This window comes from Budorcas taxicolor, chromosome 1 (assembly GCF_023091745.1).
Source record: "Budorcas taxicolor isolate Tak-1 chromosome 1, Takin1.1, whole genome shotgun sequence".
In the NCBI taxonomy this organism is placed as follows: Eukaryota; Metazoa; Chordata; class Mammalia; order Artiodactyla; family Bovidae; genus Budorcas; species Budorcas taxicolor.
In genome coordinates, this window is record NC_068910.1 from 16,631,808 (window position 1) to 16,646,191 (window position 14,384).

Consider the following 14,384-nt stretch of genomic DNA (forward strand, 5'->3'; position numbering starts at 1 on the left):
CGAAGGAGCCTCCGAGCCAGCCCCCGCTGCGCTGACGGGCGTCGTCGTGAGCCAATGAGCGGGCAGGGAGGCGGAGCAGGCAGGCCGGCGGGGCGGGATTTCCCGCGCCATCGCGCGGCCGCTCGGCGCCCGGCGAGGGCGGTGGAGCCAGCGAGAGAGGGCGGGTCGGGGTCAGCTGCTGCAGGCGGGCGGGTGCGGGGAGCTGTGGGCGGCCGCCTCGTCTCTTGCCGCCGCCCTCCGTTTGCCACGATGCCGGGGATCGACAAGCTGCCCATCGAGGAGACGCTGGAGGACAGCCCACAGGTTAGGCGGCGGGAGGCGAGGGAAGGAGCGGGGCTGGCCGATTCCAGGCCTGGCCCCGCCGCGGCCGCAGGTGCCCGCCCTGGCCCAGGTGGGCGCCGCCCCCCAGTATCCCTGCCGGTCGCGGGCGGCACCCGGAGCTGCCGAGGCCCGGCCGCCCTCCCGAGGCCCGCGTGGGCCTGCGTCGCTGGGCCGAGAGCCGCGCTCGGGGTCTGGGAGTCGGCGGGCGGCGACCAAACCGCCGCCGCCGTGGCTGATGGGCCCGGCGGTCGCTACGCGCCCGGGGCTCCCTGGTATTTGACAAAAGATGCTTTTTAATTGCCGTGATGTGAGGTGATAAATCCAGATCCTGGAATTTTCTTTTCGAAAACCTCTTCGGAGGAAATGCAGGAGGAGAAAAGACCCTGTAGACTTAATGATTTCTGATCAAGCTAGGGAAGGAAATGGACAATTTTGAGGGGAAAATACTGAAAGTCTGTCGATTAGCCCGCGCGGAAAGCCCTCGGCGAAGCCCGTCACGGATCCCGGAGCCTCCCGGCCGAGCGTCGTGACCCTGAGTGCAGCCGCTGTCACTCGGGCCGTGCATGCCGAGAGGTGGACGGCGCCTTTGCGGCCCCACGACTGCTGCGCCCGGGTTGCAGACTTGGCTGTAGTAAACTCATCAAAATAAAAGCCCCGTGTTTTGTGCATTGGGGATGATGCTGGTGTGGTTGCTCTAGCTTAAGATAGTCTCTTCCTTAAGATAGGAAGACGTAACAGGGACTTATGTTTTCAGTGCTGAAGAATGAAATCAGCTATGTTAAAAAAAAATGCTAGTAGGGGCTGAAACTTGGGCTGAGAAACTTCATCCCTGGGCCTGTCTTCTTACACAATAAGGGATTCGAGACGAAGTTGCTCTTGGGCTACCGCTTAGAATGAAGACAGTTTTCTGAAATGTTCATTTAGAACTACAGTTGCACATATTTCCTGTGTCTTAATGGTTTAAATGACTCCAGAAGGACAGGAGGGAGAGGCTAGATCCCACTTTCCTGTATGACTTGTCTGCCATGGATATGGTGCTAGTTTTGACTGCCAGGTTGGAGTTGGGCTCTGATTGTAGAATTGATTGGGCTTTTTTTTACGCTGAAAGTTATCTTCACAGGCCCGATCCCTGCTGGTAATGTACTCTTATCAGCCTATACTGACACAAAGAGAGACCGACTTGGCTTATTTTGACTGCCAGAATAATAGCCAGTTCAAATATTTAATGACTTCTGTAGTATAAAGTTATAAGCTACATTTGTTTCAGATGTTTAGCAAAAATTTTGTGGGATGCATTGGTCAGGTACACTTTGTCATTTTACTTTTTTATAAGACTCAACAGGCTGCCTTACCTTTCTTCTCTTCCCTGGCCTGGCTTTTATAGCTGCTCATAAAGACTGCCCAGAATGGGTTTCACAGTGCCCTTAGCCATGACTTATGAGGAGGGTATAATCTGTTAACTTATCTAATTTCTTGATTTTTTCACACAGTAAGTTTACAACTTGAGCATTAGTTTTTTGTATTTTTTTTCTGTTTTTTACAAGCATGTGCCATATTAGTATTAATTTTTAATGAAAGCTACATTGATAGTCTTTCAATTTCTAGAAGTAATAAATCTGAACTAGTTAATATTTATTTGGGAAAGTTAATTGGGACAACTGGGATTTAGAAAGGGAAAATACTGGGAAACGATTCTAGGGGAAAACTTGTGGCAAGAATGAAAGCCCTGGATTTGGGATTTAGGATATAGTCTTTACTGCCAGTTGGTACCTTCTACTTTATGGCAAGTCACTTAACTCTCTAAATTTCAGCTGTTATAGATAGTGAAATTTTAATCTTTGTACTTGATTATAAAAATAATAGTTGTTTGCTTCAGAAAAATTAAAGGTACAGAAAGCACAGTTACCTGTCCAGCACTCGGGAGTAAACTCTGTTAATGCTTTGCTTTCTTTTTTGTAGGTTTTTTTCCTTTCTCTTACACCTTTTAATGTGATTGAGATTATATTGTGTATAATGATTTTTATTTGGCTTTAACTACACATGATAACTTAAGTATCTTCACACATTATCACACACTGAATAAACAACTCAAAGGTCATGTGTTTCCTTGACTGGCTTAATATGGTTGTCCTGTTGTACTTTTGTAGTTTATATAGAGAGCTCAGATTAATGCTTTGGGATATAAATTTTTGTTCTTCTCTAGACTGTTTATCTAGGATCAGTTCAGGTCAGTCGCTCAGTCATGTCCAACTCTTTACGACCCCATGGACTACAGCATGCCAGGCCTCCCTGCCCATTGCCAACTCCCAGAGTTTACTCATATTCATGTCTATTGAGTCAGTGATGCCATCCAACCATCTCATCTTCTGTCATCCCCTTCTCCTCCCGCTTTCAATCTTTCCCAGCATCAGGATCTTTTCAAGTGAGTCAGCTCTTCACATCAGGTGGCCAAAGCATTGGAGTTTCAGCTTCAACATCGATCCTTCCAATGAACACCCAGGACTGACCTCCTTTAGGATGGACTGGTTGGATCTCCTTGCAGTCCAAGGGACTCTCAAGAGTCTTCTCCAACACCACAGTTCAAAACCATCAGTTCTTCAGCGCTCAGTTTTCTTTATAGTCCAACTCTCATATCTATACATGACACTGGAAAAACCATAGCCTTGTTGGCAAAGTAATGTCTCTGCTTTTGAATATGCTGTCTAGATTGGTCATAACTTTCCTTCCAAGGAGTAGGCGTCTTTTAATTTCATGGCTGCAGTCACCATCTGCAGTGATTTTGGAGCCCCCCAAAATAAAGTTTTCCACTGTTTCCCCATCTATTTGCCATGAAGTGATGGGACCAGATGCCATGATCTTAGTTTTCTGAATGTTGAGCTTTAAGCCAACTTTTTCACTCTCCTCTTTCACTTTCATCAAGAGGCTCTTTAGGGGAAAAAAAAAAAAAAGAGGCTCTTTAGTTCTTCTTCACTTTCTGCCATAAGGGTGGTGTCATCTGCATATCTGAGGTTATTGATATTTCTCCCAGCAATCTTGATTCCAGCTTGTGCTTCATCTAGCCCAGTGTTTCCCTTGATGTACTCTGCATGTAAGTTAAATAAGCAGGCTGACAATATACAGCTTTGACGTACTCCTTTCCCAATTTGGAACCAGTCTGTTGTTCCATGTCCAGTTCTAACTTGCTTCCTGACCTGTATGCAGGTTTCTCAAGAGGCAGGTCAGGTGGTCTGGCATTCCCATCTCTTTCAGAATTTTCCACAGTTTATTGTGATCCACACAGTCAGAAGCTTTGGTATAGTCAATAAAGCAGAAATAGATGTTTTTCTGGAACTCTCTTGCTTTTTTGAAGATCCAGTGGATGTTGGCAATTTGATATCTGGCCTCCTCTGCCATTTCTAAAACCAGCTTGAACATCTGGAAGTTCATGGTTCACGTATTGTTAAAGCCTTGGTTTGAGAATTTTGAGCATTACTTTTCTAGCGTGTGAGATGAGTGCAATTGTGCAGTAGTTTGAGCATTCTTTGGCATTGCCTTTCTTTGGGATTGGAATGAAAACTGACCTTTTCCAGTCCTGCGGCCACTGCTGCATTTTCCAAATTAGCTGACATATTGAGTGCAGCACTTTGACAGCATCATCTTTCAGGATTTGAAATAGCTCAACTGGAATGCCATCACCTCCACCAGCTTTGTTCATAGTGATGCTTTCTAAGGCCCACTTGACTTCACATTCCAGGATGTCTGGCTCTCAGTGAGTGGTCACACCATCGTGATTATCTGGGTCGAGAAGATCTTTTTTGTATCTTCTGCTTTTGTTAGGTCCATCCCATTTCTGTCCTTCATTGAGCCCATCTTTGCATGAAATGTTTTCTTGGTATCTCTAATTTTGGTGAAGAGCTCTTTAGTCTTTCCCATTCTATTGTTTTCCTCTATTTCTTTGCATTGATCACTGAGGAAGGCTTTCTTTTCTCTCCTTGCTATTCTTTGGAACTCTGCATTCAAATGGGTATATCTTTCCTTTCTCCTTTGCTTTTCACTGCTCTTCTTTTCACAGCTATTTGTAAGGCCTCGTCAGACAGCCATTTTGCTTTTTTGCATTTCTTTTTCTTGGGGACAGTCTTGATCCCTGTCTCCTGTACAGTGTCATTTTACAGGATTTATCTAGCATAGAGTCTAAGAAGTTAATAACAGAAAGGAGGAAAATTTTTAAAGCTCCTGATATAGATGTATTTATTAGATTATTTAATCCTAATCAAACATGGCCTGCCAACTGCTATATAAAACAGAACTTGGAAGTTGTGAAGGACTACCCTGAATTACAGTTACTATTTTTAGTTTTGTTGTGTGTGCTAAGTTGCTTCAGTCATCTCCGACTCTTTGCGACCCTATGGACTGTAGCCTGCCAGGCTTCTCTGTGCATGGATTCTCCAGGCAAGAATTCTAGCGTCGGCTGCCATGCCACCTAGGGTTCTTCCCGACCCAGGGATTAAACTTTGGTCTTTTACGTCTCCTACATTGACAGGCGGGTTCTTTACCACTAGTGCCACCTGGGAAGCCCCTCTTTTTAGTTTTACTTTACAATAACTAAGTATTAAAATAGAGGTATATTTGCAAGTCCAAATCCAGATAATTGAACAAAAACATTTTTAAGTTTATCTTCCTCAAACTGTACCATTCTGCAAAAGATAGCATTTGTTGAAGTAGGAAATCTGAAGCCTATACTAGATACCTTATCCACGTTTACATATTGTTTTTAAGTCAGAAACTTTTTGTTTAGTAAGAACAGATATAATCTTTAAAAAATAATTGATTTTATGTGTAGATAAATATCAGTGATTCATCCAAGCTAGAACTGGGAACTCCAGTCCCAAATGGAGGCTTTTCTCTTTGGCGTAATGTGAAATACTCATAGATTATGAGGCGCACTTTTTTTGATTCACATTTTGATATCTCTTATATTGAAATGCCTCTTATACTTGATGTTGTTTTCCTTGTAAATTGCCTGCAAATGTACACACTTGGTTATTTCTCCTAGTGACGTGGCTGCACCAAGTGCAGCTTTTCAGTGTGCAGCCAACAAATCAATTTAACAACCACTTGAAGGATTATCAGTCTTGTTTTTTGTCTGAAAATATTTCTTTGACAGCTGGTAAAATGAAGCAAGTGTTGCCATCAAAACTTGCTGACTGGATATCAATAGTTTGGAAGAAAAATGCTGGAGATAAAAGTGGAGCACTTCTAAGAAATATTTGTCACCTGCTTGCGGCACAGAATAATACTGGATGTGAAAACATGGCTAGTGATGACTCTTATGCCAAAAAAATACAAGAGTTGAAATTATAGGGACTTCCCTGGTGGTCCAGTGGTTAAGACTCTGTACTTTCAATGCAGGGAGCGCAGGTTCAGTTCCTGGTCAGGGGAAAAAACATGCAGCATGGTGTAGCCAAAAAAAAAAAGAGTTGAAATTTTAGAGTTGTATTAATTTAGGCAATTTGTGTTTTCTTTTTTTTGTGTTTATATGAGCATTATATATAAAATTCTGCCAAAGATCTGTTCCCATGAGTATAAAGTAAAAGCTTCAAAACATAAGAAAATTTCAATTCATAGCTTAATTGCCAGCGTTATTTTGTTTGTTATACACGCATACTCAGTTGCTCAGTCATATCCATCCCATGGACTGTGGCCCATCAGGCTCCTCTGTCCATTGAGTTCTCCAGGCAATAATACTGGAGTAGGTTGCCATTTCCTACTTCAGGGGATCTTCCTGACCTAGGGATTGAACCTGGGTCTCCTGCATTGCAGGCAGATTCTTTACTGTCTGAGCCACCATAAAACTGGTGCAGCTCACAGTGGATGTCATCATAGATTCTATGAAATGGTACCATATTGATTGCATTTGTGTAAGCTGCTAACTTTAAACAGTCATTATACAATTTTGAACTTGATATTATGAACTTAAAAACACAGGGAAGCTGTTTCAACCCTGTTTGAGGCTAAGAACATCTTTGTAAGTTTACTACATGTTTTTGCATAATGTTTTATTCCTTGAATTAGAATGATCATTTTTGAAGATAAAAAGAAAAACCTAAGTGGCAGATTTTTCTTAGGAATAGAACTACCTAAACAAGATTTCATGACGTTTTCTTTTTTACATATTAAAATAACGCTTGGGGAAGGAGAGTAGGGCACTAGAGCTTTAAAAAAAAAAATTCTGTCAGATTTAAATCTCTGAGGCATACTTTGGTTTCTTTTCAGAGTGTATAAATTTTTTTCATTTTTAAATCTCTGGGGCATTGGCAAGTACAGGACTGAGATAAACTGGGTTCATATACTGGCATGATTTTGTGCTGCCTTTTTTTTTAATCATAGTGATTTAACTGCTTCTTTTGAAAATAGGAAGCTAAGGAAGAAGTTGATTTTTTAAGAACCAATTTCTAAGGCTAAGGTGTAAATTAACTAATTGTACAATAAAAGTAGACTCTGATGCTGGGAAGGATTGAAGACAGGAGGAGAAGGGGACGACAGAGGATCAGATGGTTGGATGGTATCACCAACTGCATGGACATGAGTTTGGTTTGGGCAAGTTCCGGAAGTTGGTGATGGACAGGAAAGCCTGGCATGCTGCAGTCCATGGGGTTGCAAAGAGTTGAACAGGACTGAGTGACTGAACTGACTGACAATAGAAGTACAAAGTTGCTTTTTAGATTTTAAGATGTAATTATCTCCATAACGGTTGAAATTCAATTCTTTGCCTGCCTATGGGATATAAAAAGGTGATCATAGTTTGCCTTAATATGCTGTTTCCTTATCTCTAACAGTCTGAACATTTACTGACTGACAAGTTTTTACTCTGAAAGTGCAGGTAATCTTTACATGCCCATGCTCATTGTGCAAAAAAAAAAAAGAAAGCCTAACAATATAGAAATGTATAAAGAAGAAAAAGTAACCCCAAAGTCTGCACTCAGAAAAAATCTTGTTAGCATTTTACAGGCCATGTTGGGGATGGGAAGTGGCACTGAGGTGTGATTTTGGATTGCAGTGGGGAGGGGTTTGATATCAATACAACTAGAAGAGACTGGAAAAAGAGAAATAATCATTCTAAATTATCCTGAGAAGAGATATTTAAAATATTTATACATGCAGTAATGTTAATTTAGTTCTATCTGAGTCTGTAGATTTAGTCTTAGTTTAATTGCAGACTCTCTAATTCATAAAAATATACCTTTGTTGCTCCTTCTGAGGTTTGTGTGACATAGTTGGAAAATCTCTCTGTTTTAATGAAGTGAAATTGAGAATAAAGAACTCTGACATCTTAGCATTCCTATCAAAAAAGAGAAAATAGATTAAAACTCAGAACTTTTAAGAGTTCCAGTATCCTATGATTTTTCCTTCCTTTAGGGGAAAAAAAAAAGATTTCCACTTGACTTATATAATGGTTAACATAAACTTACTGCTTTTATTTTATACAGACAAGGTCTTTACTGGGTGTATTTGAAGAAGATGCCACAGCTATTTCCAACTATATGAACCAGTTATATCAGGCTATGCATCGGATTTATGATGCACAGGTAAAGAACTAAAGGCTGACTGTGCTTTCATAAAATGAATCCTTAAGCCTATGGGGACAGAAATAGTATGTCTCTTATTTACTGGTGTTTAGCCCTGTCTGCATTGCAGAGTAATAAACATTTGTTGAAGAGATGAGTGAAGATTAAGTATTTTGTATTACAGAGCTCACATTTCCGTTACTGGTGTATAGTTTGTAGCACCACAAAAGTGATGATCATATGCTCCTCTTCCCCAAACAGAGTAAGGACTTTCTTAGTGAAACTCATTGATAGTGATCTTTGCCTAAGATTTGACTGAAAACCCCATATTGTCACCAGTATTTTCTCTAATCATGTTTTTAATCTTATGGGATACTTCCCCTTTTTGAGCAGAGGACTTGAAAGTAGCTAGCCTCTATCTAGTTAGAAGGTAATAAAGATTAGATATAGCTCCCAGGTATCAGAAGATGCATTTTAAAAGAAGGCAACTAGATTTTTTAGTTGACTAGACAAAAGTGTTTATGCACCGTAATTATAAACTTTAACAGCAACCTGGGTCCTATGATAAACTCTCTTTGGGATTAATTAAGAGCACCAGTTTCTTTTTTTCTCCTTAATTTCTCTTCTTTCTGAACTCAAATGTTCATTAGGTACTTTAAAGTTACTGTGATAGTTATTTATTTTGCTTAGTGATAGGTCTCTCAAGAATTTAATTTCTGACTACGTAGATTAATGTGTAAAAGAAAAACTACATTTGTCATTATACTCATCACTGAAAAAAATCTTCAAACCAAAGTATTGCCTTCATATGGCTGTGTTGCTGTACTATATGACTAGGTCGACCACATTTTGGTTGTATGTTATTAAATGCTTCATAGTCTATTATCAGCATTTAGAGAACAGGGATAATCCTTCAACACTGAAGACTGTCTTAAGATTTTGCTAAATAACATTATATACAGCTTACTTCTAGTTTTAACTATTAGTTTTTATTAGCTGAAAAGAAAAAGCACACGTCTGAAACTCTGCTAAATTTCTTGATGGTGTCTATTTCATGGTTTGAATCTCCCTGTAAAGTGCTTTAGTTGTAGTTCCCTTTCCGGTGATTTAAGAGAACATGTCGTACAGTATTTAAGTGATGAATAAAAGTGGCGTAGGTATCTTCAATGAAGAGTTTTTTCTTTATTTGTACTATTGTGTTAATTTGAATGTTCATCTTTTCCAGAATGAATTAAGTGCAGCAACACACCTGACTTCAAAACTTTTAAAAGAATATGAGAAACAGGTACCGTATATGAAAGTTTTAAAAATATGATTTAAAATGTGTCATGATACAGTATCTATATAGATAAACAGAATTTCTTTTCAGTAATTCTAAGCATTTTAGAACTCATAGAAGGTAATTTTGATACGCTATTGAAATTCCATTATGCACTTATGTCTAATTTTAATGACTTTATGTTAGAGACAGAGGCTATCTGATTTACCTCTTTTTTCAAATGAAGAAACTGAGGCTTGCTTAAGTTTATACAGCTGGCTAGCAGAGGAACTGGAGCTAATTTTAAATATCTGAATTCCTAGTGTGGTGTGCATTCCTATATATCATGTTGATTGGTTACTTAGCAGACATTTTAATTAATGTGTACTAAAATTCTATAAATTACACTATTTTATAAAAATGATGTTTTTAGAGCTTATTCAAAATTTGTGAAGTTTTCTGAAGTTATTTAAAAATGAAAATTATAATGCCACTCACAAAAGACATAGAGCATTGGACCTTTACTTCGTCTCTGTTTCTCACTTTTCAGCGTTTTCCACTGGGGGGTGATGATGAAGTTATGAGTTCTACTTTGCAGCAGTTTTCAAAAGTTATAGATGAGGTAAATGCTTACTTTATTTTGCTTGGATAAGAAATCTTATAATTAAGTTAGTCAAGTTGTTTAGCGTTTATTGGGAACTTTCATTATGATTTTTATGAGTAAATCTCAATTATAAAAGATTACTATTTAAAGAAGGACCTTGTTTCCAAATCTTGGTGACTGTCTTATAAAAATAATACTTTATATGTCGGATTAAAACAAATTGTTTTCAAGGAATAAGTGTATAATTGTGCTCTCTTTACTCTCATGTAACATTCAGCCTTTTATTGTGTTGTTTGATGTAGGCAGGGAGAGAAGAGTTAAGCTGTTCACCAGTCACAGGACTGCCAGGGGATTCCCTGCCTGTTTTTTAATTGGGTCGTGTTTTAGTCCTATATTTAGGAGTTCCTCATTCTAAAGAATATATGTCCCTTATCAGATGTGTGACTGGTAAATATTTGCTGCTACTCTGTGGGTGGTTTTTTTGTGTTCTTGATAGCATCCTTTGATGCATAAAAGTTAATTCTGATGAAGTCCAGTTTCTATTTTCTTTGGTTGCTTGTGCTTTTGTGTTATATCTTAATAACCATTGCTAAATCCAAGATTATCACATGTTTTCTTTTGAGAGTTTTAAATGGAACATTTTTGACTGTCAAAAAATTATGTGATGACAACAAAAAAAAATTATGTGATGTTAGTGTTCCCTTATGTAAATGTTATCAACATCTTTTTTTTTTTTTTTTTTTTAAACTACACTTCTACTACAGAGCAAGTGGGATCTTAGTTCCCCAACCAGGTATCAAACCTGTGACCCCTATAGTGGAAGTGCAGACTCTAAACTGCTGGATGCCATAGAAGTCCCTGTATCAACACCTTCTTACTAGATTTTTTGTAATTTCCATAATGCTGGTTGATTGTCTGTTTTTAGTTATTTGGGTTTTTTGATCTTTCTTTTACCAGCTTAGCTCTTGTCATGCGGTACTTTCAACGCAGCTTGCTGATGCCATGATGTTCCCCATTACCCAGTTTAAAGAAAGAGATCTGAAAGGTATTGAACTAAGCTTATGTTTACTTTCATTAGCTGTCGGAAGATCACTGCTTATAAAATGTGTACCACTGTACACCTTAACCATTTCTGACTGTATCACTTTTACTTCTGTCGTTAAACATTTATAGGGGCTCCTGCTAGACGTTAAGCTATATACTGAGGAGTACTGATATGAGTAAGATGCCACTTCCCTTGAAAAAGCTCAGAGTAGCAGATAGGTAAACATAATTACGGTACTCTGTCTCTTGTAATTTGGGATGAGCATGGTGCCGTGAAGGCTGGCTCAGAGGAGGGTGTCAGGAAGGCTTCACCACAGATGTGACAGGAGCATTGAACAATGAAGAAGAATTTGCCAAGAGAAGAGAGTCATTGTTTGATGAGAGGGACCAGAAAGCACAAAGTTATGGGTTGTAGAAATACATGGCTTGCTTTGACAAATTCAGTGTGGCTGCAATGTTGGCTGTGTTGAGGCATGGTGGGAGATACCTCTAGAAATAGATTAGATCATGCTAAAGATGTTGGACTTGGGCTTATAAGTAAAGAGAAGACAATGGAGGTCTTTAAGAAGTGGACCTATTCTAACTGTTTTTGGATGACGGATCTGATGCTAGGAGAATGGACCCGGAAGTTGTGAGAGTGCAGTGAGGCGTAACCAAGGCCTCAGCTGGGACAGTGGCATAGGAGATGAGCTGTGTGGGTGGGTTGGAGTGATGGAGGTATGGCGGCTGGCCCATCTACCGCCTCATGTCTCAGTAGCTTGTGGTGGGTTTGTTTTCCCCCATTGCGTATTATCAGTTGATAAAATGAGAGCTTTATAGACTTATCTTACACAGTACATAGATAGAATAAAAATGTCGAGCTAATGTATCAGTGATGATAAAGTATTTAATGATACATGGAATAAAGACCGATGTATTTTAGAGATGGAATTAAAATGTCTTGGTAATCTTCAAGAATAATCTTTTCCAAGATCAAGAAACAAGACCTCTTTTCTCAGTCTAAGGGAACTGAATATCAAAATCTTGTCAATAAAATGTTTCTCATTCAGCATTTGAATTTGTTAGAGTCAATATCAGAAGATCAGTAAGTTGGATTCTGGTGCTAAATCAGGATATTTGTATATTTGAGAATGTGCAGTAGTTTTAAAATTTTTATTTTTCTGTTATATTACAATTTGTGGCAAGTACAATTTCTGGGGGTGTAACAGTTGCTAATGAAAGTCAATGTTCCCTAGGGCTAGTTGAAACAGTAACTTTTTCACTTTAAATGTTGAAGTTTGAAATATTACTTGGAGTTTTAATGGTAGCTTAAATTTCTAAACATAATTTAAGGTAGTTCATAAATATGCTAAACATAAATTATTCTTGAACTTTTCCAGAAATATTGACATTAAAGGAAGTGTTTCAGATTGCTAGTAATGGTAAGCTCTTATTACTTTGTACAGTTATTTCTTGCAATGATGCAAATGATGCATTTCTTTATCAATACAAACCTGTAGCTAGATTTTATGTAATAATCAAAAGGAAATGAATCTAATTAAAAACTTAAGTGAATATTATTTAAATCTGTTGTTATTTAAGTTGCACTGTTTGTCCTAGTCCTAGGAGAAAAATTTTAAAGGAAGTTAAATCTTGTGGTTTGTTACCATCATGATACCTGAGAAGGTGGTATATATTTTTCCTTCCTTATTTTCCTTTATATTTCACATTTACTTTAATGAGTATTTGCTGTTTTTATACTAAAATTACTTTAAAAAAACTTTTAGTAGACTACTGTTTCCTTGAAATTAAATGTTGTTACCAAGTTAATAAATAGAAACATACTTTAGGGTGTTTCTGTGTGGCTGTGAGGAATAAAAGGGTTCATTGATCACATAGTAGAGAATTCTTATTTTGTTTCAGTATATCTGTTGAAGGATGCACATGTGAAACCCATTAGAGAGAGCACTTAGAAGTTTTGCAAAGTTTTATTGCATTGTTGTTAATAGTTATTTCTGTTTTCCAGATCATGATGCTGCAATTAACAGATACAGCAGATTGTCCAAAAAAAGAGAAAATGACAAGGTTTGGTACATATTACTCCTTCAGTATCACGGTTAATGGGCTTCCCTGGTGGCTCAGTGGTTAAGAACCTGTGTGCCAGTGTAGGAGATGTGGGTTCAATCCCTGGTTCAGAAAGATCCCCTGAGAAGGAAATGGCAACCCACTCTGTTACCTTGTCTGGGAAATCGCATGGACAGAGGAGCCTGGTGGGCTACAGTCCATGGGGTCACAAAGAGTTAGACACAACTTAGTAACTAAACAACAACAACAAATCACAATTAACAGCTGTTTCATTAGATGGTCTACTTTTTCTGGTTTAAAAATGGTTGCCAGCAGTAACTTCATGCTGTATTGCCCTTATTCTTTTCTGCAGTTATTTTAGAGCCTTTCTGTTAACTGTTAATTGTCAGATAATTAATAGTTGTCTTTTTAAACAAAATATTTTTCTGGTGATAGAATTTAATAAGTAAACATAACTATTCCAAAAGTGTAATTGATGCCCAGGTGTAACATCACCCCCTTTCTCTTTGTATTTTGATCACACTGCATTTGTTTTGTTATATATATGTATTCAAAAGTGTGTTCTGAGATACTGTGGTGGAAATGTTGAACTGTTACACACTTAACTGAACGAAATTCTGCCATGAGGACCTCCTCCTTTACAGAGAATATGTATGTTCCGTGTGGATGGATGGATGGATGAGTAGGCCTCCACTAGGTATTTGTGAGTGAGGTAGTCTGTGTGCCTGGGAATTGTACCTGCAGCCTCACCTGCATCTGCTGGTGGCGGCACAGTGACCACTTGTGGGAATCCACAGTTGGGTATGATTGACAGTGTAGCAGCCACTGTGACACAGAAAGGGGGTAGTTCTCTCACAATCAGTACACAGGCTTGCTTTCTTTGACTACTCAATTTGGTGCAGATATTAATAAAATATGTACATTTTAAGATCTACATTCGTTTGTTATTTTGACACAAGTAATTAAAGACTCTGAGGATGCATTTTATTTTCCATTGCCTCTGGCTGTTACAGGTAATTTTTAAAAAATATTTCCACTAATTTACTTGAAAAATTTGTTGAGCACTTACTACATATTGGTGACTATGGGGAAACAGTGTGCACAGGCTCCACTTCTGTCTTCAGTGAGTGGATAATCCACATTTATTAAAGGCTTCCTGTATGAAGGTATGCGGCTAGAGCAGCTGCCAGAATACGGGATCAACACGGAGTTAAGTGCAGTAAAGAAGCCTTAACAAAATGCTGGGAGAGCACAGACAGGGCAGCATATCTTTTGACTGGTAAGTTGGGAAAGGTTATGCTTTTAGGCGGTGCCATTTGCACTGAAGATGAGCAGATATCAGTGGTTTGGGGTTAGGGGAGAGGGCGTTTCTGGAAGAAAAACAGCCTCTGCAGAAGCACATGGTAGAGTCTGGAGAGTGTAAAAGTTAAGCGCGCTGGCTCTGGAGTCACACTGCTTGGGGACTGATCTCAGCTCTGTGGCTTGTTTGCCTGAGGTCATACACTGGTTAGTTAATTTCCCTCTCCAAAAACTCAGTAGTGGTGAAGAT

General features: G+C 38.9%; 1 protein-coding gene across 2 annotated transcripts in view; it reads left to right on the forward strand.

Annotated features, from left to right (window-relative positions):
- Positions 1–225: 225 nt before the first annotated feature.
- APPL1 (adaptor protein, phosphotyrosine interacting with PH domain and leucine zipper 1) overlaps positions 226–14,384 on the forward strand; it is a 35,807-nt gene continuing 21,648 nt past the window's right edge. For both annotated transcript variants that reach the window (XR_008199843.1, XM_052644596.1), the window contains exons 1-7: positions 226–303; positions 7,788–7,886; positions 9,091–9,150; positions 9,674–9,745; positions 10,685–10,772; positions 12,151–12,192; positions 12,777–12,835. Coding sequence is in view for 1 of the 2 variants with exons in the window: in XM_052644596.1 (XP_052500556.1) it covers positions 250–303; positions 7,788–7,886; positions 9,091–9,150; positions 9,674–9,745; positions 10,685–10,772; positions 12,151–12,192; positions 12,777–12,835 (474 nt within the window). In the remaining variant the exon portion in view is untranslated. The remainder of the gene's footprint in view (positions 304–7,787; positions 7,887–9,090; positions 9,151–9,673; positions 9,746–10,684; positions 10,773–12,150; positions 12,193–12,776; positions 12,836–14,384) is intronic.